Raw genomic sequence first — 26,535 nt, forward strand, 5'->3', positions numbered from 1 at the left:
CGGACTAGGGCTCGAACCCGTGGCCCCTGCATTGGCAGGCAGATTCTTGACCACTGTGCCACCAGGGAAGCCCCTATGCTGTGAGATTTTTTTTTAACAGGCTCTGGTGAAGTTCATCTTGAGATAAGACTACAGAATTACCACTTAACATTAGTGTTCTTTAAACATCCTGTGGTTTGCACACTTTAAAAGTTTAAATTTGAAACAATTTCACAGCATCATCCAACGTGGTCCTGCACCGCTGAGGTACTAGTGCGAACGTCTGAGCGAGGGAGGTTCTAAAGCTCCCCTACCCCAGAGAGGTGTGTATTTAAGCGGTAACTCTACTCAATACTTTATAAATAAGGGATTGATTTTATTTCTCATGTTGTAGAAGAGAATTGGAAATAAGCATCACGGAGCTCAAACTTCAAATCGTCAGAACCACTTCCGGTACTTGCGGGCGGAGGACGCGTCACTTCCGGCAGAGGTCGCGTCACCCCAGGGGCGCGACCCGAAAGCCCTCCTCCCCTCCGCGGGCGCGCGTCCGGCCGAGCCAGGCGGAACCCAGGCCCGCGGTGGCGTTTCCGGCGGGCAGCGTAAGGCTGGGGTCCCTGGAGTCGGCCGCCTGCGGGCGCCCCGCACGGGCTGCGTCTCGCCATGAAGTTTCGGGCTAAGCTTGTGGATGCGGCCTGTCTGAACAACTTCACGCGTGAGTGGGGGCCGCGTCGGCCCCGGGCGGCGGGGAGGAGGGCAGAGGGGAGGGCGGGAGGCCCGGAAGGGGCAGTGCTTGCGGCCGGGGCCCCGCGAGGAAGACGGGGGCGCGCTGGCCTGGCGGGCCGCTGGAGGATGGGGCGGGCGCAGGTGCCGAGGGTTGTCCCTGAAGCTTGAGTCCTATCTCGTGTCTTTTCTTAACCCGGCCGCTGGCGGCGCAGACACCTTTATCTGGCGCAGACCGCCCTTCACAGCCCGGCCCCGTTGGTTTCCCCGCCCCCTGCGGCGCCTGGCCCGGCCCCGATCCCTGCAGCACCCGGGGGCCCCGAGTGGCCGTGGGAGGGATGAAGGCGGCCAGTAGGCGCCAGTTCACTTCCGAATCTCGGTTTCCTTATTCCAGCCCTGATGGCTGGTGATGCGAACCGCGCAGGGTTGTTGGGAGGCTGGCGTGACCTCAGCGGCATTAAAGGCTTCCCGGTGGGTACCAGCGTAAACGTGATTCTCCCACCGGCAAGCTCGTCGGGCTGAACTGGGAGTCCTGCGAGCTAAGTTAGCGTCTGGGATACTTGGCGTGCTTCTTAGTAATTCCTTACTCGAATCCTTCTTTGTAGGAGTCAGTAACATGATAGCCAAGCTTGCCAAAACCTGCACTCTGCGCATCAGCCCGGATAAGTTGAACTTCGTCCTCTCGGACAAGGTGGCCAATGGAGGGGTGAGCATGTGGTGTGAGCTGGAACAGGTGAGCGGAGGCTCAGAGAGGCCTGCAAACCGCCCCCACCTCCGCCCCCCACGAATGCCGCCAGAAAGAGCACAGATGCCCCCCCTTTTTCTTCCCTTAGGAGAACTTCTTCAGCGAATTTCAAATGGAAGGTGTCTCCGCAGAAAACAATGCGATTTATTTAGAGCTAACATCGGAAAATTTATCTCGAGCCTTGAAAACTGCCCAGAATGCCCGAGCCTTGAAAATCAAGCTGACTAATAAACACTTTCCCTGCCTCACAGTTTCTATAGAGCTGGTGAGTACGACGGGAGCGTTTCTGAAACTTCCCAGAGGATTCAAAAGTAGTTATAAGCCTAGGCTTTCTAACAGTATGTGGAAAGCTAATTGGTTTTATTAAAATGAAAGATCTGCACGTCAGTATTTGTTTTCCATTGGAGTCAGGTCCTCCTCATATTTAAATAGCATTGTGATCCCATAATATTCAACGAGGATACTGCTTTTCCTATGAAATAGCACTTCTGCATCCTTCTTCTCATATCTGCATATCCCAGCATCTCCATTTCTTTTACTGGTTTTGCCACCTAGTCTAGAAACCATGGTTTCTCTCCATTTTCACTTTTGAAGCATTTGTGTGTCCCTCCCTTCTCCCACGCCTCTGCTGCTAACACCTTTAGAATGACCTCTGGTTTTCGAGGAATACATCTTTCTTCCATGCTACTACCAGATGAATCCAATGCGCAGCTCTCTTCAGGACACGTGTACCCCACAGGCTGTCACTGCTCACAGAATGAAGTTCACGTTTCCAACTTACTGTCCGAAGCCCTTCACGTGTGGCCCAACCCATTGTAGAGTCAAATTGCAAACACTTGCCCTCCGAGTGGTTCCCCAGGTGTGTCCCGTTCTTTCCCAACTCCCACGCTTTGGTGATGCTGGGTCTTCTCCTTGGAGTCTCTCCTCTTACTCTTTGAAGCCTTAACTTCCTTTAGCGCGAGTGCTGCCTCTTCCCTGGCCTTCCCTCATCCTGGCACCTCTCCTCCTTATGTGATTTGTGGACTTTGTTTTTCGGGTGAGTGTTGTATTCAGTTTAATGCTCTTTATGGAAGAGGATTTCTCAACTTTTTTTTTTAATTGAAGTATAGTTGATTTACAGTGTTGTGTTAATTTCTGCCGTACAGCAAAGTGACTCAGTTATACATATGTATGCATTCTTTTTTTAATATTCTTTTCCATTATGGTTTATCTCAGGGTATTGAATATGGTTCCCTGTGCTATACAGTAGCACCTTGTTGTTTATCCATTCTGTATGTAATAGTTTGCATCTGCTAACCCCAAACTCCCAGTCCATCCCTCCCCCACCCACTCTCCCCCTTGGCAACCACAAGCCTGTTCTCTATGTCTGTGAGTCTGTTTCTGTTTCGAAGGTAGATTCATTTGTGTTATGTTTTAGATTCCACATATAAGTGATATCATATGGTATTTGTCTTCCTCTTTCTGACTTAGTATGATAATCTCTAGGTCCATCCATGTTGCTGCAATGGCATTATTTCATTCTTTTTTTATGGCTGAGTATTATAACATTGAATGTTTATATATACCACATGTTTTTTATCCATTCATCTGTCGATGGACATTTAGGTTGTTTCCATGTCCTGGCTATTGTAAATAGTGCTGCTATGAACATATGGGTGCATGCATCTTTTTGGATTATAGTTTTGTCTGGGTATATTTCCGGGGGTGGGATTGCTGGGTCATATGGTAATTCTGTTTTTAGTATTGTGAGGAACCTCCATACTGTTCTCCGTAGTGGCTGCACCAACTTACATTCCCACCAACAGTAGAGGAGGGTTCCCTTTTCTCCCCACCCTCTCCAGCATTTGTTATTTGTAGATTTTTTAATGATGGCCATTCTGCCTGGTGTGAGGTGGTACCTCATTGTAGTATATTTTGAAAATTAATCCCTTGTTGGTCACATCATTTGCATATATTTTATCCTATTCTGTGGGTTGTCTTTTTGTTTTGTTTATGGTTTCCTTTGCTGTGCAAAATCTTGTAAGTTTGATTAGGTCCCATTTGTTTGTTTTTGTTTCTATTTCTATTGCCTTGGGAGACTGACCTAAGAAAATGTTGCTACGATTTATGTTGGAGAATGTTTTGCATATGCTCTTTTCTAGGAGTTTTATGGTGTCATGTCTTACATTTAAGTCTTTAAGCCATTTTGAGTTTAATTTTGTGTATGCCATGAGGGTGTGTTCTAACTTCATTGATTTACATGCAGCTGTCCAAGTTTCCCAGCACCACTTGCTGAAGGAACTGTCTTTTTCCCATTGTATATTCTTGCCTCCTTTGTCACAAAGATTGACTGTAGGTGTGTGGGTTTATTTCTGGGCTCTCTATTCTGTTCCATTGATCCATATGGCTTTTTTTTGTATCAGTACCATACTGTTTTGATTACTGTAGCTTTGTAGTATTGTCTGAAGTCTGGGAGGGTTATGCCTCCTGCTTTGTTCTTCTTCCTCAGGATTGCTTTGGCAATTCTGGGTCTTTTATGGTTCCATATGAATTTTAGAGTTATTTGTTCTAGTTCTGTGAAAAATGTCATGGGTAATTTGATAGGGTTTGCATTAAATCTGTAGATGGCTTTGCTTAGTATGGCCATTTTAGCAGTATTAATTCTTCCAATCCAAGAGCATGAGATATCTTTCCATTTCTTTGAATCATCTTTAATTACCTTTATTAATGTTTTATAGTTCTCAGCATGTAAGTCTTTCACCTCCTTGGTCAGGTTTATTCCTAAGTATTTTATTGTATTTTTCTTTGATGTGATTTTAAAAGAGTCTTTTTTTTTCTTTTTTACTTTCTCTTTCTGATATTTCATTGTTAGTGTAAAGTAATGCAACAGATTTCTGTATCTTGTATCCTGCTACCTTGCTGAATTCATTTATCAGTTCTAGTAGTTTTTGTCAAGTCTTTAGGATTTTCTATATGTAGCATCATGCCATCTACATATAATGACAGTTTTGCCTTTTCCCTTCCAATTTGGATGCCTTTTATTTCTTTTTCTTGTTTGATTGCCGTGGCTAACACTTCCAGTAATATGTTGAATAGACGTGGTGAGAGTGGGCATCCTTGTATTTATTTAGATTTTAGTGGATAGGCTTTCAGCTTTTCCCTCTTATTATATTGGCTATGGGTTTGTCATAAATAGCTTTTGTTATGTTGAGATATGTTCCCTCTATACCCACTTTGGTAAGAGTTTTTATCATGAATGGATGTTGAATTTTGTCAAATGCTTTTTCTGCATCCATTGAGATGATCATGTGGTTTTTGTCTTTTCTTTTTTTAAGTTTTTTAAATTTAAAAATTTTTTTTATTTTTGGCTGCGCTGCGTGGCATGCAGTATCTTAGTTCCCTGACCAGGATCAAACCCGCGGCCCCTACTGTGGAAGCACGGAGTCTTAACCACTGGACCACCAGGGAAGTCCCAGTCTTTTCTTTTGTTGATGTGGTGTATAACATCAGTTTGCATATGTTGAACCATCCTTGTTAACTTGGGATGAATCCCACTTGGTCATGGTGTCTGATTTTTTTACATGTTGTTGGATTCGGTTTGCTAATATTTTGTTGAGAATTTTTGCATCTATGTTCATCAAAGATATCGGCCTGTAATTTTCATTTTTGCTGGTATCTTTGTCTGGTTTTGGTATTGGGCCGATGGTGGCTTAATAGAATGCTTTTGGGAGTGTTCCCTCCTCTTCAATCTTTTGGAAGAGTTTGAGAAGGATCTGTAAAAGTTCTTCTTTGTATGTTTGGTAGAATTTGCCTGTGAAGCCATCTGGTCCTTGACTTTTGTTTGTAGGGAATTTTTTTTTTTATTACAGATTCTATTTCACTTCTAGTGATCAGTCTGTTCAAATTATTGATTTCCTCTTGATTCAACTTTTGGTGGGCTGTATGTTTCTCGAAACTTGTCCATTTCCTCTGGGTTGTCCAATTTGTTCAAATATAATTGTTCATAGCATTCTCTTATGGTTTTTTCTGCAGTATCAGTTGATAGTTCTCCTTTTTCATTTCTTATTTTGTTTGGTTTCTCTCTCTTTTCTTCTTGGTGATCCTTGCCAGACGTTTGTCAATTTTGTTTACCCTTTCAAAGAACCAGCTCTTGGCTTTATTGATTTTTTTCTATTTTTTTTTTTTATAAATTTACTTATTGATTTATTTTTGGCTGCATTGGGTCTTTGTTGCTGCGCTCGGGCTTCTCATTGTGGTGGCTTCTCTTGTTGCAGAGCACGGGCTCTAGGCGCGGGCTTCAGTAGTTGTGGCTTGCTGGCTTCAATAGTTGTGGCTCACTGGCTTCAGTAGTTGTGGCTCACTGGCTTCACTATTTGTGGCACATGGGCTTAGTTGTTCCGTGCCATGTGGGATCTTCCTGGACCAGGGATCGAACCTGTGTCCCTTGTATTGGCAGGCGGATTCTTAACCACTGAGCCACGAGGGAAGCCCCTTTTTCTATTTTTTTAATCTCTATTTTATGTATTTCCCCTCTGATCTTTATTATTTCCTTCCTTCTGCAGACTTTAGGTGGTGTTTTTTTTTTGAATCTTTTAGGCAATAGATTAGGTTGTTTATTTGAGATTATTCTTGTTTTTTGAGGAAGGCCTGTATTGCTATGAACTTCCAAGAACTGCTTTTGCTGCATCCTTAGATTTTGTATGGTTGTGTTTTCATTGTCATTTGTCTCAAGGTATTTTTAAATTTCATTCTTGATTTCCTTGTTGACCCATTGGTTTCTTAGTAGCATAGTTTAGTCTCCATGTGATTGTTTTTTTCTCATTTCTTTTGCTGTGGTTGATTTCTGTTTTCATGCCATTGTGGTCAGAAAAGATGCTTGAAATGATGTCTGTGCTCTTAAATTTGTTGAGGTTTGTTTTGTGCCCTAGTATGTGGTCAGTCCTAAAGAATGTTCCATGTGCACTTGAAAAGAATGTGTATTCTTTTTTTTTTTAACGTAATGTCCCAAAAATAACAATTAAGTCTAACTGTTCTATTGTATCATTTAGGATCTCTGTTGCCTTATTGATTTTCTGTCTCAAAGAGCTGTCCACTGATGCAAGTGGGGTGTTAAAGTCTCCTACTATTATTGTATTCCTGTCAGTTTCTTCCTTTATGTTTGTTAGTATTTTTTTTATGTATTTGGGGGCTCTGATATTAGTTGCATATATGTTGATGAGTATAAAATCCTCCTCTTGTATTGATCCTTTTATCATTATATACTGTCCTTATTTATCCTTCTTTATGGCCTTTGTTTTAAAGTCTATTTTGTCTGATACGAGTAGTGCAACTGCCACTTTCTTGTCAATTCCGTTTCCATGAAATACCTTTTTCCATTCCCTCACTTTCAATCTTTGTGTTTCTTTTGCCCTGAAGTGGGTCTCTAGTGTTTTTTTTGGCCACACCGTACCATGCTGTGTGCGGGATCTTAGTTCCCAACCAGGGATCGAACCTGTGCCCCCTGTAGTGGAAGCACAGAGCCTTAACCACTGGACTGCCAGGGAAGTCCCTGAAGTGGGTCTCTTGTAGGCAGCATATTGCAGGCTCTTCTTTTTTATCCAGTCCACCACTCTGTCTTTTGATTGGAGCATTTAGTCCATTGACATTTGAGGAAATTATTGATAAATATGTATTTATTGCCATTTTAAACCTTGTTTTCCAATTGATCTTGTGTTTCTTCTTTGTTCCTTTATTTCTCTTCTTGTTTTTCTTTTTGTGGTTTGATTCCTTTTATTTTATGCTTGTGTTCTGTTCTTTTTGGTTTTTGTGAATCTATTGTATGTTGTTGATTTGTGGTTACCCTGTTTTTCAAGTATGTTAACCCCTTCCTATATCTACTTGCTTTAGACTGATAGTCATTGTAGGCTCAAACACATTTAAAAAAAAAAAAAATCTTCGTTTTCTAATTCTCCTCCCCTGTGTTTTATGAGTCTGACGTCCTCTTTTACATCTTCATGTTTATTCTTTTGTAGTTTGTTGTGGTTATCATTGTTTTCACAAGTAGATTTAAAAATTGTTTTTTTCTTTTTAATCTGTGTATTGGCTTAAGTGATTTACTTTCCATTTGTTATTCCCTCTTTGGTATAGCTTGTTGCTTCTTTTATATTTAGAGAAGACCTTTCAATATTTCTTTTAGGATAGGTTTAGTATCACTGTATTCTTTCAGATTTTGCTTGTCTGAGAAATTTTTCTCCTCCTATTCTAAATGATAATCTTGCTGGGTAGAGAGAGTATTCTAGGTTGCAGATTTTTTTCCCTTTCAAGACTTTGAATGTATTTTGCCACTCCCTTCTGGCCTGCAACATTTCCATAGTGAAATCAGCTGATAGCCTTATGGGGGTTCACTTGTAATTAACTCCTTGTTTTTCTCTTGCTGTCTTTAGAATCCTCTCTTTAACTTTTGCCATTTTAATTATGTCTCGGTGTACGTCTGTTTGGGTTCATCTTACTTGGGACCCTCTGTGCTTCCTGTACCTGGATATATGTTTCCTTCTTTAGGTTTGGGAAGCTTTCAGCAATAATTTCTTCAAAACATTTTCGATACACTTTTCTCTTTCTTCTCCTTCTGGAATCCGTATTATGCATTGATTGGCATGCTTTATATTATCCCATAGATCTCTTATCTTGCTTTCATTTTTTTTTTCTTTTGGCTTTCTGTCTGCTGTTCTGATTGAGTGATTTCCATTATTCTATCTTCCAGCTCACTTACTCTTTCTTCTGTGTTATTCATTCTGTTATTCGTTGCCTTTAGCTCAGCTTTCATCTCGGCAAATTAATTTTGTAATTTTTCTTGGCTCCTCCTTATTGTCTCTAGTTCTTTTTTACGGTAATCTGCACTTCTGTCAAAAGCCTTTCTTTGGGTGGACCCGGGAGGGCTGAGTTCCCGTAGCGTGAGCATCTGCCTGCTGCAGCTTCCTCCGTGTGTGGAAATGGTTGTTTTGAAAAAAAAAAAAAAAAAAAGCTTTTCTTAATTCCTTCACTATTATCATTACCACCTTTTTGAACTTTTTCTCTGTTAGACTGAAGAAGTCTGTTTCATTGTTTGTTCCTTCAGGGAATTCTCTCTTGGTCTTTTAACTGGGAGTGGTTCCTCTGCTTCTTCATTTTACTTGTATTTCTCTTTCTCTGAGTTTAGGAGAAACAGTTACCACCTGTGGTCTTAGAAGGCTATTTATATGCGGGAGCATCCCTGTGTAGCTTGTGTAGGTTTAATATTTTTGGTGCGAGGGCTGCTTTTAGTATGGATGCCTTTTGCCTCTCCTCAGCATGTGTTGGCCACTATCCCCTTGATAGGGAGTGTGCAGATGTGGTGGCTTTTGCATGTTCCTGGAGCTGCAACAGTGAGGGCAGCTGGTGCCCCCTCCTGGAGCTCTCAGCAGTGGCGGCGGCTGGCACCTGCCCACCCAGAGCCCACAACAGCAGCTCGTGTGTATTCCCAGAGCCTGCAGCAGCTTGCACGTGCTCCTGGAGCCTGCGATGGCAGTGGCAGCTGGCGCCCACTCCCGACACTCAGCAGCAGCGGTGGCTCACGCCCGCCCCAGGAGCTCATATAGGTGGTGTTGTGTTGCCTGAGAGTGCGCGTGCACGTGGAAAGAAGCTCCTGTGGCGGCCCCGCCCCTCCCTTCACACGTCCTCCAGCAGTGGCACGTTGCCTCTCTGGCGGGCCCAGGTGCACCCTTGGTCATGGCCACACCACACTCCAGCCCCTTCAGGCAGCCCACCCCAGTCCTCTCCCCGGGCCTGAGCTCCGAAGCCTGCGCTTCAGCACCCAGCCCCCACCCGCCCCGGCGGACACGTGTCTCAGGCTGGGCAGTGCAGGGCGGTGGCATCTCCCGTCTGTGCAGGTCTCTCTCCATTCTGCCTTCTGTAAACTGGTTGCTGGATTCTCCTCCAAGGTTCCACAGCTCCCCCTCTGTCCAGGCTGATCTCCCTGCCTGTGAGGGGACATCCAGGGTGTGGGCACCTTTCCTCTTTCACAGCTCCCTCCCTGGGGTGCAGGCCCCATCCCAATTCCTCTCTCTCTTTTTTTCTTTTTTCTTTTGTCCTACCCAGTTGCGTGGAGGTTTCCTTGCCCTTTCTGAAGCCTGAGGCCTTCTGCCAGGTCTCAGTAGATGTTCTGTGAGAGCCGTTCCATGTGTGGATGTAGTTTTGATGTATCTGTGGGAGGTGGTGAGCTCCACGTCCTACTCCTCCACTGTCTTGATCACTCTCTTCCTCAGCCTTCCTTCCTTTTTCTCAGCTCTTTGCAGTCAGGCAGTTCTCAGAGCTAATCTGTATTTCACCTCACAATATAAGTGTGGTATGGTTTTAAGTTACTTAAGGAAAAGTAAGAGAGTAACATATCATGCTTTTCTTTCTTAAAGAGCAGAATATTTTGGTCTGTGGCGTCTCAGAGGAGCCTCTGCACATGGACAGGTCGAGTTCTATCCTTCCAGCAGCACCCGAGTGTCCTGTGCACACAGAACGGTCTCTTGGTCCCTTCTGCGTAGCAAGTCAGCTTGTGCCTCAACGGCTTTGCATGTGCTCTCCCCCTGCCTGGGGGAACACTGTCCCCCTCGTCTCTGTTTTCCCATGACTGGAAGCTCATCCTTGTTCTGGTCCTGTCTGAGACGTCACCTCTTGGAGAAGCTTTTCCGGGCCTCCCAGTCTAAGACCCTCCTCCCACGCTCACCTGGTCGCTCTTTTGCTTTCTTCACATCTGTGGTGATCATATGTAGTGCACCCAGCGTGTACAGTTTGTGTTTCCTTCCTTACCCACCTGTACCTCTGGAACGGAGGGGACCTTATCTTGTTCTTGCTCACCACACTTCCCAGCTCCTAGCAGGGCCCCAAGCTGGATAGGCACACCATAAATATTTGTTGAATTGAGAACATTCCACTTAGATTTGGTATCAACTTTTTTTGTCTTTCAGTTCTTTTTTTCTTTTTTAAGTGTTGACGTGATACAAATAATTTTTAATTTTTCTGTTGGCAGTTATCCGTGTCAAGCAGTAGTCGTGTTGTGACACATGACATCCCTGTAAAGGTTATTCCTAGAAAACTGTGGAAAGACTTACAAGAACCGACGGTCCCAGACGCTGACGTGAGTGATGCCCGGTGTCCTGTCGCTCACCACGTATTAAATGGTGTGATTTGAATTCTCTGACTTCAGATAAAGTCTTGCCGTAGGTTTTATTTGAAAGTTGTATAGTGCCTGAAAAGAGAGAGTCATTTTTAAAGGACACTCCAGGAAAAAAAAAATTGCAATATTTGTCTTTAGTTGTTTACATGAAACATCTTAAAGTAGCGTTTTACATAATAGAAATGCCACATTCTTTACAGTTAGGAGAGAGAAAGTCTTGCCCAATAATAACGCTTAAGTAAACCTAAGGTAATATTTTGGAGGACCATCGCATTTATCAGGAGTAACGGTCCTAGGCACCAGCTTGGGTTTCACAGAACGTGGTTTTTTCCTTTGTCTCGTAAGGAGTGATGTCCAGGGTGTGTGTAAGAGCCAAAAGGAGAGCCTGCTTTAGTTCTCCTGACAGGAGTCCCAGAGCCACTGGGAATAAAGATGATGCCCAAGGGTCAAACTCTTGCTCACGATTTATTGAAGAAGAGACTGAAAATACAGCGAATGGAATATTTATTTGGCTTTTTCTAGAAGACATCTTTGCTGGGAAAAAGCCAGCATCGTACCAAGTACTGCTGTAACCCAGTCTGGGCACTGCTGTAGAGACTGGCCCCCAGTGTTTCTGCACAGAGTAGGAGGCGGACCTTGAGCCTGGGTGTGAACCCCTGGAGGACGGCCTCCGCCTGTGCTGAGTCTTAGTCCGCTGGGGCATGTGCAGGGCATCTTGGCTGCAGGGCTGCAGTCTTGGAACCAGGGAATGCCTACAGGGACATGGTCACTGATGTCACCAGAGGCAGGCATGAGTGAGTGAAGCTGTAGAATTGTTTTTCTTTTTATATTTTAAGCAGGACCTGTATTCAGGCAATTTAAAAACAAGATTCCAGAGCTTTTAAGCGTACACACATTGCAGACAGGTAATGAGCACCTGTCAGTACTTGACTATGTTATGTTAATGTTTTAATACTACTGATTTTTCTCATTTGCTTTGTAGGTTAGCATTTATTTACCAGTCTTGAAGACTATGAAGAGCATTGTGGAGAAGATGAAAAACATCAGCAATCACCTTGTAAGCCCTAACTTCTTGGAAAAGAGCTCCCAAGTGTGTGGTTTCGGCTGCGTGTCCTGGGAGGAGCCCCGTCTGATGGAGGCTTGGTGCCCTGCCGTTCACCATGTGGTGTCCGCGTGGGGCGTCCCTCACCCCCCAGCTCTGGGGGCCTGGCTGGTTGTTGAGACCCTGCAGTTTTACAGGTGCCCGTAGCAACCTGCTCTAGGTCTTCTCAACTTTCCTCACTCGCGTTTGCCCTAGTCCCTCATATCTATATTAATAGTACGTTAAGGATATATTCAACAGTTCTGGCTTTCTTTCCATATGTTTTGGGCAGCATGTTACATGTTTTATCTGATAATGTACATATTTTCTTATGATCACTGATGCTGGCCTCTCTACTTGCCAGATGTCTCCGTGAGCCCAGGACAGAGATCCCCCAGGACACACCCCTCTTCCCGTAGGCAGCTCTTAGGTCAGGTCGAGGGTCATGTTTACTTCTGTGAAGGTTTTCTGCCAATGTCGTGAAACGCTGTATGTGACAGTGACAGTGTTGGGGGATTGTGTGGGTCATTCTCCTTCCCTCCTGGGGTTCTCCTGAGTTCTTCACTCACCCCCAAAACTCATTCGATTGTGTCCCTGGATGTTTCATTATAGAAACCCCTGTCCACCTGGTGAAACCTTTGCTTTCGGTGTCTGCAGGCCGGTTACCTGCCACACGGCTGCCCCCTCCCTGCAGGACCCCTCTAGACTCTCGTCCATCCCCACAGCGCCGGTTCTTCCCAGGCCCGTCTCTGCCGTTCACACTTGGCTGCTTCTCTCCCGTTGTCCCCTGGAAAGCACTTAGCCCTTCTCCCACCGCACTGGCTGTACGCCCCTCCTCTGCCGAGCTGCTCTGCTCAGCACCACATAAGTTACCTGCTAGCACCTGGGAACCCTCCTCAAGTGGCAGCTTCCCGAAAAGGGAGATTGTCTTAACCGTCTCTGCGTGACGGCCACCCACTGTGGGGCGGCCAGTCAGCACGCGGGTAATAGGTGTTTGCACACGGACCTGGAATGAAACTTAGCTTCAAGAGATCTTTGGAATCCAAAAGTTTCCTGAAGCCTGGAAAACGCTGATGGGCTGTTTTATCGCCGCAGGTGTGCTCACTCATGACTTAATCTTTATAGGTTTCACTTTAATTTACAATGGCTGCGGATGAAGCAGTGTGTGCTGGGCAGACATGGGTGTTCTGCTGTGCCTGCCTTGATGTTGATCCAGTTGTCAGGCTGGGAGCTTCCTCTGAGGGTACCCTGGGGACCTCCAGAGAGGTTCGAGAGGCCCAGGAGAGAAAAGGCGGGCGATTAAGTCCAGGATCCGATTGTTTGTTCTTTTGGTCCAAGGGAAATGAGTCAGCAAAGTCGCTTAGATAAAAGCATCAGAGGTGTTTTTCTCTTCCCTGGAGTGTTTAAAAGCGAGAATTTTGTGGAAGTGGCTACTGCACTGTGAAATACTAAATGGAAAGTCATCAAGCATATGGAAAGTTGGAGTAGCCAAATGCATAATGAGATCTACTTGAGTAACCAGAATTCTGTGTCTGAAGATTACAAGCAAGAGAACTAAGGAAAATGAATAGGACTTAACACATTAAAAATATCCCTGTCCCATCAGATGCCCCAGCGGCCCTTGTTGAGACGCCATCCTTACCTTACTTCCTTTAGTGAGAGACGTGTGCGACTCAGGTAGGAGCAGAAAAAACAGGCATGGGCTGACAGGAGTCTCCGTCAGGTTTTAAGGCATTGGGATCCCCTCCAGCCAAATGCAGGTCTGGTTCGGGAGGTCTGCGGTGGGGTCGGGCTGAGGGTGTGACGAGCGCGCAGGGGTGCTGTTGCCGCGGTGGACGCGTGTGTCGGCGGTGCTTGGTGGTCGGAGCGGTGCTCTGCTGCTTACGCCTCGCACGTTGTCTCAGCCTCACAGGCGCCGAGTCCTTGCAGCCACCCTGGGCCCCCGGCTGAGCGGTGCCCCCTGGTGCTGGCTGTTACCCGGCACGGGAATGGCAGCCCAACTGTCACAGTGGCTCTGCTCCTTTTTGTGAATCGAGATCATTTGTGTTAGGTTCCCAGTGCGTTTAGCCACTGTTCCGTAAATGGTAGGTAATTATGATTTGGGGAGTCTCCGAAAGAGGTGAGACCTTGTCCAGGTCCCTGAGAAGCAGAGTGTGTTGATGTGGCTAATACTCTGGCCATCGCTCACAAAGTAAACGTGGTGACCAGTGTGCGGGGAGTCGCTCGTGAACTCCCGTGGCAAGTTCTGTTTGAACGCTGCCCTACACCAGGCACCGGCTGTGCTCAGAGGTGTGGAGCTACTGTTTGATCACTCAGGCGGTGGGGGTGTGAAGAAAGCTGCGAGAGTGTTTGAAGTCTGGAGTGAATCTAGAACCTTGCAAGCTGCCTTCTTGAATAAATCTGTATTTATATAAAACCTGTTTTTCAAAAGCGGGGAGAATTTACAGGTAGACACTGAGTGTGTGCTTACTCGAAGCAGACGGGCCTGTGTTACGGGTTAGCTTTAGAGTCCCAGTAGGCACAAGGATTGTTTTACGTATTTTATTTCAGTCAAGTATTGTGTCCGGATAAGAGAGCGGGCTTAGAAACATCACCGTGAGTTTCTGGGTAGTGAAAGAATAATGAATTCTTCCCATTCAGAGGTACGTTTACTAGACGATGCAGCAAGGAAATGTAGAGGCTGTTTTCTATGTAACATCAAAGCCTTAGAAATGAGAGCTTACTCAAGTTAAAAGCATTTTTTGATTTTGTTACTAGGATGGAAACTATTCAGAGTTCACTAATTTAAGGAACAAGAATGAGGTCTACTAGGTGATACTCCGAAGTAAATCTGTGTAAGATTTAGCTGCAGCTGAGCCCTGCGGAGCAGGGCGTGCTCCACTCGTCCCATGGCCTCCGCTCCTCTTGCTGCACCTCTGGAATGGCTCCTCGGTGAGACAGCCACCGTCATCTGCAGCGGCTCGGGGGCAGTCTTGTATTGTTGGCTGAGCAAAATGCTGACCTGCACACTGCTGCACGGGCTTTCGGAAGACCTGCCAGGCTTTAGAGATGGCGAGGTACTGACGGTAAAAGGCGAAATGCAGCGTGCCCTGGGCAGATGACCCAAATCTTCAGCGTATCATGGTACCTGTATCTTTCTCTGAGCTTCATTTCTAGATTCTGTCCAGTTTAAAGACCCTGTCGGTTGGTGGAGGGTAGAGCTTGAAAGGAAAGGGTCCCTCTGATCTTGGGAGAAGTTCCAGGCACTGCTGGGGCGGGGAGAGGTGTGGCCGGTAGGGGCCACGGCAGCTGGTCGCCAAGCCCAGCTGTCCTCTGAGTGCGGAAAGCACAGCGGCCAGGGGCCCTGCAGCCTGTTGGAGTCCTGGACACCTGACGGCATCTCCGGGCCTTTCTGAATTTGGAAATCTCACTTCCCAATGTCTGAGTTTATTTTTTAGGTAGATGGTTATGTTCTCCTGATATTCTGAAGGCTTTCTGATTATGTGGAATTGGCAGTTGTAATAGATGGTTTGGTCCATTTATAAAGATAAGGCAGGTGGTGAGCTTCTAACTTCACATTCTCTTCCGGTTCTCCTCCCTCCGTTTTGCAGGAGTCGCACAGTGTCTGTGTTGTCAGAGCTTCTAGCAGGGACCCCCAGCCCCACCTGTTCTCAGGTCTTCCCACGGCGCTCTGCACGCGGAGGGGCTGCTCTCCGGGGATTTCTGAGTCCCTGGCTCTCAGGCCTTGTCTTCTTGCTGATGCCATGTGGGGCTTGGTGCTGTCAGGAGTGCCCTGGGTTTTGGGGGGCTACCTTGTCACCTGGTTTGTTGGAAGCTGATGTCCACTTTTTTTTCCTTTTTACTTTTCTTAAGACTGTAAAATACTCAATTTGCAGATTATTGAAGCAAACCTAAATGGAGAATTGAACTTGAAAATAGAAACTGAACTAGTGTGTGTTACAACTCATTTTAAAGATCTTGGAAATCCTCCACTAGGTAAGTTTCCTGCTGGGTTATGTTTTGCTTTTGATAAGTTGTTTCAGATGACATGCCATACCGAGGTCTCTAGATGGAAAATGGTTGAACTTTGGGTGCCTGTGTTTCATGCTCGGGAAGGGAACAGATAACGGGGCTGGGTCACTTGTTACTGCAGTGCGGTGGGCAGGTGAGCCTCTTGGGCTTGAGGAGCCGTGCCTCCACCGGTGGCTGAAGGGTGAGCCCTGGGGCTCCCTCGTTCCTCGTCCGTAGAACCTGGGCTTGGGCTCGGTCTCCAAGAGCCCGTCCAGCTCTTCACTGCCTGTGCCTTCTCCCAGAGGTTGTAGTTTCTCACTTGGGATGGAGTCAGAAATGTGGGTGACACTTCTCATTTTTTCCTACTTTTTTTGTGTGTGTATTAAAAAAGTAAAAAGTTTTTCTTTCTTTCTTTTTTTTTTTTTTAATTGTTGGAATATAGTTGCCTTACAATGTTGTATTAGTTTCAGGTGTATGGCAGAGTGATTCAGTAATACTTACATATATATATATTCTTTTTCTGATTCTTTTCCCGTATAGGTTATTACAGAGTACTGAGTGTAGTTTCCTGTGCTATACAGTAGGTCCTTGTCGTTTATTTTATATATACTGGTTTATATACATTAATCCCAAACTCCTGGTTTATTCCTCCCCTTCACCTATTCCCTTTGGTAACCATAAGTTTGTTTTCTGAGTCTGTGAATCTGTTTCTGTTTGGTAAATAAGTTCATTTGTATCATTTTTTTAGATTCTGCATATAAAGATATCATATGATGTTTGTCTTTCTCTGTCTGGCTTACTTCACTTAGTATGATAATCTCTGTGTCCATCCATGTTGCTGCAAATGGCATTATTTCATTCTTTTTTATGGCTGAGTTATTTTATATTGTATGTATGTACCACTCCTTTATCCATTCCTCTGTCTATGAACATTCAGGTTGCTTCCGTGTCTTGGCTATTGTAAATAGTGCTGGAATGGGCATTGGGGTGCATGTATTTTTTTGAATTATGGTTTTGTCCAGGTATACCCCCAGGAGTGGGATTGCTGGATCATATGGTGGCTCTATTTTTAGTTTTTTAAGGAACCTCCATACTGTTCTTCATAGTGGCTGCACCACTATGGCAATATACATTGCCACCAACAGCGTAGGAGGGTTCCCTTTTCTCCACACCCTCTCCAGCATTTAATTGTTTGTAGACTTTTCGATGATGGACATTCTGACTGGTGTGAGGTGATACCTCATCGTAGTTTTGATTTGCATTTGTCTAGTAGTTAGCGATGTTAAGTATCTTTTCATGTGCTTTTTGGCTGTCTGTATGTCTTCTTTGGAGAAATGTCTTTTTAGATCATCTGCCCATTTTTTTTTTATTAATTAATTTTTGGCCGTGTTGGGTCTTCATTGCTGTGCGTGGGCTTTCTCTTGTTGCGGCGAGCGGGGGCTACTCTTCGTGGTGGTGCGCGGGCTTTGCATTGCAGTGACTTCTCTTGTTGCAGAGCACAAGGCTCTAGGGTGCGCGGGCTTTAGTAGTTGTGGCACACAGGCTCTGTAGTTGTGGCTCGTGGGCTGTAGAGCGCAGGGTCAGTAGTTGTGGCGCACAGGGTTAGTTGCTCCGGGGAATGTGGGATCTTCCTGGACCAGGGCTCGAACCCACGTCCCCTGCACTGGCAGGTGGATTCCTGACCACTGCCCCACCAGGGAAGTCCCTTCTGCCCATTTTTTGATTGAATTGTTTGGTGTTTTGAGACTGAGATGCTTGAGCTGTTTGCTTATTTTGGAGATTAATCCCTTGTCGGTCGTATCGTTTGCAAATATTTTCTCCCATTTTTGGGTTGTCTTTTCATTTTCTTGATGGATTCCTTTGCTGTGCAAAAGCTTTTAAGTTTAATTATTTGTTTATTTTTGTTTCATTGCTCGAGGAGGTTAGCTCCACAAAGATATTGCTGCGATTTATGTCAAAGAGTGTTCTGCCTATGTTTTTCTCTAAGAATTTTACAGTGTCTGGTCTTACATTTAGGTATTTAATCCATTTTGAGTTTATTTTGGTGTATGGTGTTAGAGAATGTCCTAATTTCATTCTTCTACACGTGGTTGTCCAATTTTCCCAGCAGCACTTACCAAAGAGACTGTCTTTTCTCCATTGTATATTCTGGGATTCTTTATAAAAGATTAATTGACCACAGGTACGTGGGTTTATTTCTGGGCTTTCCATCCTCTTCCATTGATCTGTATTTCTGATTTTGTGCCAGTACCATACTGTTTTGATGACCATAGCTTTGTAGTATAGTCTGAAGTCAGAGAGGCTTATTCCTCCAGGTCCATTTTTCTTTCTCAAGATTGCTTTGGCTATTTGGGGTCTTATTTGTTCCCATCCAAATTTTAAAATGTTTTGTTCTAGTTCTGTGAAAAATGTCATTGGTAATTTGATGGGGATTGCATTGAATCTGTAGATTGCCTTAGGTGGTATAGTCATTTTGATTCTTCCAATCCAGGAGCATGGTATATTTTTCCATCTGTTTGTGTCATCTCTGATTTCTCTCATCAGCGTCTTATAGTTTTTGGAGTGCAGGTCTTTGCCTCCTTAGGTAGGTTTATTCCTAGGTATTTTATTCTTTTTGATGCAATGGTAAATGGGATTGTTCCCTTAACTTCTCTTTCTGATCTTTCGTTGTTAAAGTTTAGAAATGCAACAGATTTCTGTGTATTAATCTTGTGTTCTGCAACTTTACTGAATTCATTGATGAGCTCTAGTAGTTTTCTGGTAGCATCTTTAGGATTTTCTATGTATAGAATCATGTCATGTGCAAACAGTGACAGTTTTACTTTTTTTCCAATTTGGATTCCTTTTATTTCTTTTTCTTCTCTGATTGTTCTGGCTAGGTCTTCCAAAACTATGTTGGAAAAACGTGGCGGAAGTGGACATCCTTATCTTGTTCCTGATCTTAGAGGAAATGTTGTCAGCTTTTCACCGTTGACTATGATGTTAGCTGTGGGTTTCTCATATATGGCCTTTATTACGTTAAGGTAGGTTCCCTCTGTGCCCACTTTCTGGAGAGTTTTTATCATAAATGGTGTTGAATTTTGTCAAAAGCTTTTTCTGCATCTATTGATGCATGTTGGGATGATCATATGGTTTTTTAATTTTTTGTTAATGTGGTGTATCACACTGATTGATTTGCAGATATTGAAAATTCTTTGCATCCCTGGGATAAATCCCACTTGATCATAGTGTATGATCCTTTTAATGTGTTGTTGGATTCTTTTTGCTAGTATTTTGTTGAGGATTTTTGTGTCTGTGTTCACCAGTGATATTGGCCTGTAATTTTCTTTTTTTTGTGGTATCTTTGTTTGGTTTTGGTATCAGGGTAATGGTAGCCTCATAGAATGAGCTGGGGAGTGTTCCTTCCTTTGCAAATTTTTGGAAGAGTTTCAGAAGAATAGGTGTTAACTCTCCTCTCTGTGTTTGATAGAACATGCCTGTGGTCCTGGACTTTTGTTTGTTGGAAGGTTTTTAATCACAGTTTCAATTTCAGTACTCATAATTAGTCTGTTCATATTTTTCTATTTCTTCCTGGTTCAGTCTTGGGAGATTGTGCCTTTCTAAGAATGTTTCCATTTCTTCTAGGTTGTCCATTTTATTGGCATATAGTTGCTTGTAGTAGTCTCTTATCCTTTGTATTTCTTTGGTGTCTGTTGTAACTTCTCCTTTTCCATTTCTAATATTATTGATTTGGATCCTCTACCTTTTTTTCTTAATGAGCCTGGCTAAAGGTTTATCAATTTTGTTTATCTTTTCAAAGAACCAGCTTTTAATTTCATTGATCTTTTCTACTTCCTTCATCTGTAGTTCATTTATTTGTGCTGTGATCTTTATGATTTCTTTCCTTCTACTAACTTTGGGTTTTGTTTGTTCTTTCTCTAGTTGCTTGTTTTTATATCCATTCAGCCGGTCTATGTCTTTTAATTGGAGCATTTAATCCATTTACATTCAAGGTAATTACCAGTATGTATGTTCTTATTGCCATTTTGTTAATTGTTTTGGATTTGTTTTTGTAGGTCTTTTTTCTTCCCTTCCTCTTTTGTTCTCATGTGATTTGATGACTGCCCTTAGTGTTGTGTTTGGATTCCTTTTTCTTTTTTGTGTGTATATGTTTTGTAGATTTTTGGTTTGCGGTTCCCATGATGTTTTGATATGGCAGGCTATATATATACAAAAGTGTACTCTCATCTTCTCACGATTGCTGATTTTCATGTCATATTTGTGTGTGGATGATTTCCTACTTTTACTGTATGCTTGCCTTTACCAGCGAGCTTTACCATTCCTCATTTTCTTTTTTCTAGTTGTGGCCTTTTCTTTTTCACCTAGAGAACTTCATTTAGCATTTGTTGCAAAGTTGGTTTGGTGATGCTGAATTCTTTTAGCGTTTGCTTGTCTGTAAAGCTTTTGATTTCTCCATTGAATCTGAATGAGAGCCTTGCTGGGTATTCTTGGTTATAGGTTTTCCCTTTCATCACTTGAAATATATTGTGCCACTGCCTTCTGGCCTGCACAGTTTCTGGTGAGAAATAAACTGATAACCTTATGGGGATTCCCTTGTATGTTATTTGTTGCTTTTCCCTTGTTGCTTTTAATATTTTTTTCTTTGTCTTTTATTTCTGTCAATTTGATTACAGTGTGTCTCGGCAAGTTCCTCCTTGGGTTTGTCTTGTATGGGACTCTGCGCTTCCTGGACTTGGGTGACTGTTTCCTTTCCCAGGTTAGGGAAGTTTTCAGCTGTTATCTGTTCAAATACTTTCTCAGGCCCTTTCTCTCTCTCTTCTCCTTCTGGGACCCTTATAATGGGAATGTTGGTGTTTTTAATGTTGTCCCAGAGGTCTCTTAAACTGTCCTCATTTCTTTTCATTCTTTTTTCTTTATTCTCTTGCGCAGCATTGATTTCTCACCATTCTGTCTCCCAGTTCACTTATCTGTTCTTCTGCCTCATTTATTCTGCTATTGATTCCTTCTAGTGTATTTTTCATTTCAGTTATTGAATTGTTCCACTCTGTTCTTTATGTCTTTTAGCTGTTTGTTAAACATTTCTTGTCTCTTCTTGGTCTGTGCCGCCATTCTTTTTCAGAGATCTTGAAACATCTTTACTGTCATTACTCTGATTTCTTTTTCAGGTAGATTGTCTATCTCCACTTCACGTAGTTGTTCTTCTGGGGTTTTATCTTGTTCCTTCATCTGGAACATATTCTTCTGCTGTCCCATTTTGTCTAACTTTTCGTGTTTGCGATCCCACAGGCTGCAGGATTGTAGTTCCTCTTGCTTCTGATTTCTGCCCCCTGGTGGGTGAAGCTGGTCTAGAGGCTTGTGCAGGTTTCCTGGTGGGAGGGATTGGTGCCTGCCCACTATCAGGTGGAGCTGGGTCTTGTCCATCTGGTGCACAGGGACTTGTGAAGGGGTGTGTTTTGAGGTGGCTGTTGACTTAAGATGACTAGGCAGCCTGTCTGCTGATGGGCGGGGCTGTTCCCCCATCCTGTTGCTTGTTTGTGCTGAGGTGTCCCAGCACTGGAGCCTACAGGCTGTTGGGTGGGGCCGGGTCTTGGTGTCAAGATGGCTGCCTCCAGGAGAGCTCACGCCGATGAGTGTTACCTCTGCCACCAGTGTCCTTTTCTCCACAAAAGTGAGCCACAGCCGCCCCCCACTTCCTTGGGAGACGCTCCAAGACCAGCGGGTAGGTCTGGCCCAGGCTGATATGAAGTCACTGCTTTTTTCCCTGGGTCCCAGTGTGCATGAGACTTTGTGTGCACCCTTCAAGGATGGAGTCTCTGTTTCCCCAGTCCTGTGGAGCTCTTGCACTCAAGCCCTGCTGGCCTTCAAAGCCAGATGCTCTGGGGGCTCCTCCTCCCAATGCTGGACACCCAGACTGGGGAGCCTGATGTGGGGCCCAGAATTCTCACTCCTCTGGGAGAACCTCTGCGATAATAGTTATTTTCCAGTTTGTGTGTCACCCACCCAGCTGGTGTAGGATTTGATTGTATTGTGAATGTGCCCCTCCTACCATCTCTTTGTGGCTTTTTCTTTGTCTTTGGATGTAGAATATCATTTTGGTAGGTTCTATTCTTTTTCTGTTGATGGTTTTTCAGCAGTTAGTTGTGATTTTGGTGTTTGCATGAGAGGAGGTAAGGAGGTGAGCTCAAGTCCTACTCCACTATCTTGTCTCCAACCCCACCCACTTTTCCTACTTTACTCTCTTTGGTACTTACAGAATTATATTAGCAAATATTAGCTTTTCACACATCATCAAATTTCTTGTCTCATACAAGATGGTAAGGGACTAGGAATCAGTTCAGTAAGCAGTGGATGAGAGGGTGGTTGAGCGGATTGGCTCAGGAATCAGAGTCCTGTGCTGTGGAGCTCACAGTGGCGGGCAGGCTGTGGGAGGGAAGCTCCAGCAGGGAGCGAGGCAGAGGCCCTGGGGACGGTGCTCGCTCCGTGAAGGCCGTTTTAGTCACCCGTGTGTTCCAAAGTAGATCTAATAAGGCTCCTGCCACTTTTAGAATTAAAATTCGTTACTACAAGTTTGCTTATTAGAGACACATTGTAGCTTACCATTGCGAGGGAATTTTACTTTATAGTGACGGGCATGCTTCTGGAGCAAAGTGAAATCCATGTGAATAAAGCTTTGACAGCAGTTGTATGAAATGACTTATTTTGGTGTTCCTCATTTTGTTTATTTTAGTAAGTAACAAAGAGGGTCTTTGATACCTTCCCAGAGATGAAAGGATGTTTTCTTCCCTTTCATTCCACTTTATGATGAGAGGCCTTGCTTTAGGTGTATATGGTCATTTTTCTTTTTGGGGGTTTTTTTTGGCCATGCCATGAGGTATGCGGGATCTTAGTTCCCCGACCAGGAATTGAACCTGGGCCCTCAGCAGTGAAAGTGCAGAGTCCTAACCACTGGACCACCCGGGAAGTCCTGTGTATGTTTCTAAGAGAAACTGTTTTCTTTGACCTTAAGGAGGAGATTGGGTCATATTTCAGGGCCCTATAATTGAAGATTCCCTGTACATTAGCATAGTATTTTGGGGGGGCTGTGACTCTTGTGGGATCTTAGTTCCCTGACCAGGGATCGAACCCTGGCCCTCAGCAGTGAAAGCACAGAGTCCTAAAACCACTGGACCGCCAGGGAATTCCTGTAGCATAGCATCTTAAAAGAGTCAGTACTTAATGTTTGCTTAGTGAGTGATTGCATTTATATCATGCAGTATTTCTCTAGGCTGCTAAAATGAGTGGTCATGTAAATCATTTATTTACATAAACAGTCATCGTAAGATCTCTGGGTTCCCCGTTCCACTTGAAGATAATTGTATCTTAAAATATTATGTCATTTTAGCTTCTGAAAATGCTTCTCAAGATAGAAACTCAGAACAAATGGCTCAAGTGCACATAGACATTAGGAAGCTCCTACAGTTCCTTGCTGGACAACAAGTAAATCCTACAAAGGCCACATGCAGTAAGTTTGCATTTTGATTCGTTTTTCACACTTCAAGTACTTTAATCAACTGTAGTCTTAGGCGTTGTGTGCAGTTTCGTAAATGCAGGGAACAGCTCGGTCACTGGTGGACTCCAGTTTTCTGGGGTAGTCAGGTATTTGGGTTTTCCCAGCCGTTGGGTCTGTGCTACTTTGCCTGGCGTCACGTGTGAGTCTGCACCTGGAGAGAAGCTGCATGTGGGCAAGGGCGTCCGGCCCAATCTTGCTGTGTTCCTCTAACCTTACGTATGTGGAGTCTCTGATACCACTGGGCTTGGATTTAAGTTTCCATCTGAAAGCATTTCTTTCCTTCCTGTGTCTGAGCCTGACTTGTTGCAGTAGTCGGTGTCTTGTCATCTGTGCTTCCTCTTGACTCCTGACTTTTAACAGTGGTTGGCTCTGCTGCCCGCCTCTGGGGAGCTCTCCCTGCCGCCCTCAGTCTCCACTGCCACCTCTGTGTGTCCAGCATGTCTCCTGAAGTGTCCTGCTGGTCCCCTGTGTCCCTTCCCAACTTCCCATTCTCTTGGGACTGGTCTCTCAGTAGCCTGGGCGTGTGCTCTTTGTTTGCCGTTCTCCTGCTGCCTGGCTTGTTCTAGCTTCAGCCGGCTTTCCTCAGGTGTGGCCTGCCCCATGGCTCCCCCTGCAGCTCCTGCCCTCGGTGGTGTGGCCCTGGCAGCTGGGCTGCTTTCATGCTGCGGCCACTCCTCTTCCTCTTGTCTGGCTTCTCTTTTTGGTCTTGGGCCCCATGCCTCGGTGCTCACCTTAGGCTGCATGATGCCTGCCCTTGCAGGGTGCCTCCCGCTCTCTAACAAGGCCCTGCATGCTTGGCTCTTCACAGCACACTCAGGGCACTCGCTGATGGGAAGCTGCTTTTTTCCTGGAAGGATGGTGACTTGGGTACATGTGGCTTCTGGGAAGTCTGCCGTGTGGGTTTTTCCTTGGATACCTTGGCCTGTTCCTTGGCAGCAGGTGAGCCGGCCTGGGCCAGGCCCCTGGTTTGGCATCGGCTGGGACAGTGGAGACCAGTCACCTTGGGAGGGCCTGGGTGCTCCAGGAGAGGCTTGGGGGAGAAGCTGCTGCAGTGTCCAGGGGTGAAAGTGTGTGTGCGGAATGGGTCTCTACGGTAATGGATTTCCTCTCTGCCTAGATATTGTGAAGAACAAGATTGTTCATTTTGACCTGCTCCATGAAGACGTCTCCCTGCAGTATTTCATCCCAGCGTTGTCGTAACCCCACCTACGGTATCGGGGAGCTCAGGGACCTTGTTCTGGACCCGAAGAGGCTGTAGGGTGATGTGTTCTAAGTCATTTGTCTCTGTCCCCATAGCAGTGGAATCCTATGTATTTTTACTTTTTTTTCCCTTCTATAATATTTTAACTAGAAATTGAATTAATGAATTAATGAAACACAGTTGGATAAACATTTCTTCATATTATTTCTTTATTCTGTCTGCTTTGTTTTGCCTTTAAGATGTTGAAAAGTTAAAATTTATTTATTCAGACTTTAAACTTTCTTATTAAAGTTTTAAAAATCCTCCTGTGTTTGGAATTGGTGTAGTAATCAAAACTGGCAAAGATAATGTTTGCTGAGCCTGGCACTTTTCCCCAAGGCACTGTCTCCAGCTCAGCATATCGTTGTGGGAACAGACCTGGGGCACTTAAGTTTCCGTGTGCTTGGAGCTCAAGAAGGTGAGGATGGCCCTCCTGCCACCTCTGTCCCACAGAGCGGACCCCGCAGAGCATCTTGGGGTCCGGCTGCAGTGCGTGCAGCCTTGTCATGACGCCCACGGAGACTGGAGTTGGCCCCTTGTGGTGCCGTGAGGTGGTCCAGCTGCCCCAGCTCCCAGTGTCTCTCTGAGGCCGGTGTGGTCCCAGTTGTCATCTCACAGTTCTTTCTTCCACAACGCATTGGGTCTGCCATTCTGGAAAGGGGAGAAGCAAATGAGACTTCGGTCAGGGTCAGTAAGTAGTCAGTGAGGACCCACATTTGTGTTTGGACGTCACAGCTGGTGCAGGTCCTGGCAGGCCTGCATTCTCCTCCTCCCAAAGGCATCCTGCATCATAATTCCTGTCATAATTGAGTTGCACTTGTCCTGTGTGGGTGGACATCATAAACGCTATCTCAGCATCACCCTGCAGAGCTGAGAAATGAGGCAGTTGCTTAGGATAAGAGGAAGAAATGGAACATCAGCAAAATTGAAAAATTATTTTATGTCTTTTTCCTATTGTTTGGTAAAAACCAGTGTATTTGAGTGACTCTTCCAGTGCTTACTTACGTTAGTTCGAATGGGATGTAATATTTTGTTAAGTTAACACTTTAAAATCAGAATCAGGATATTATTTGAATTTTGAAGCCTCTCTCCTGTCTGTGGCTTATAGCAAGTTAATTCCAGCTGCAGTGATAAAACTTAAAACTCATTATGTACAATGAAGCAACACCTGAAAATAGTTTTATAAAACTTAGATTTCTGTTAAACTGTGGAAGCGACTCACCAATCTGGAAAACTAGCTATTTCTGATTGTTTAAATGATGATTTATAACGTATAATGAAGATAATCTAGGGCTTTTTAGTGTAAGTTAATAGTAACGGAGCACATCTCCTCATCTGCATTACACAACATGCCTTCAAGTTTTGCCTCTCAAGAGTTTAACATGCATCCTTTGGCCTCTCACTGTCCGGGGTCAGATATCACGGTCGTCCTGAGGAGGACTCATGGGCAGGGCCTGTCCCATCAGAGCAGTATGGACTCTGAGGAGGTTGAGCGACCTGCCCTGCGCCACACAGCTGGCGACAGGGGTGGGATTCGAATACAGGAATTCTTATTTCCCTTTCCCTCACTTCTGCTACGTGACCAGAATAAAGAATAATACATTTCAGAGTTAACAGTCACCAACCATTTTGGGAACCTGGAAAGAACATCTTAGTTTTTTTTGTTTTTTTTAACGTCTTTATTGGAGTATAATTGCTTTACATTGTTGTGTTAGTTTCTGCTTTATAACAAAGTAAATCAGCTGTACATATACATATATCCCCATATCCCCTCCCTCTTGTGTCTCCCTCCCACCCTCCCTATCCCACCCCTCTAGGTGGTCACAAAGCACAGAGCTGATCTCCCTGTGCTATGCGGCTGCTTCCCACTAGCTATTTATTTTACACTTGATAGTGTATATATGTCCATGCCACTCTCTCACTTCGTCCCAGCTTACCCTTCCCCCTCCCCGTGTCCTCAAGTCCATTCTCTACGTCTGCATCTTTATTCCTGTCGTGCCCTTAGGTTCTTCAGAACCTTTTTTTTTTTTTTTGAATTCCATATATATGTGTTAGCATATGGTATTTGTTTTTCTCTTTCTGACTTACTTCA

At 44.6% G+C, this 26,535-nt stretch overlaps 1 protein-coding gene across 3 annotated transcripts; it reads left to right on the forward strand.

The window, feature by feature from the left end:
• Nucleotides 1–478: 478 nt before the first annotated feature.
• On the forward strand, nt 479–24,706 carry HUS1 (HUS1 checkpoint clamp component). Of its 3 annotated transcripts, none has more exons than XM_059934363.1 (8): nt 479–691; nt 1,305–1,432; nt 1,533–1,709; nt 10,437–10,544; nt 11,566–11,640; nt 15,540–15,639; nt 18,534–18,677; nt 23,036–23,123. In XM_059934363.1, exons 1-7 carry the CDS (start codon nt 640–642, stop codon nt 18,626–18,628), a joined length of 735 nt encoding a protein of 244 aa, XP_059790346.1. In that variant the 5' UTR covers nt 479–639; the 3' UTR covers nt 18,629–18,677; nt 23,036–23,123. The 3 variants fall into 3 exon arrangements, with proteins under 3 accessions (XP_059790346.1, XP_059790343.1, XP_059790345.1); XM_059934360.1 differs by lacking the exon at nt 18,534–18,677 and adding an exon at nt 24,321–24,706 and having other exon boundaries at nt 485–691; nt 23,036–23,155; XM_059934362.1 differs by lacking the exons at nt 479–691; nt 18,534–18,677 and adding exons at nt 847–1,170; nt 24,321–24,706 and having other exon boundaries at nt 23,036–23,155.
• Nucleotides 24,707–26,535: the final 1,829 nt, after the last annotated feature.

This window comes from Balaenoptera ricei, chromosome 9, assembly GCF_028023285.1.
Source record: "Balaenoptera ricei isolate mBalRic1 chromosome 9, mBalRic1.hap2, whole genome shotgun sequence".
Lineage (NCBI taxonomy): Eukaryota > Metazoa > Chordata > Mammalia > Artiodactyla > Balaenopteridae > Balaenoptera > Balaenoptera ricei.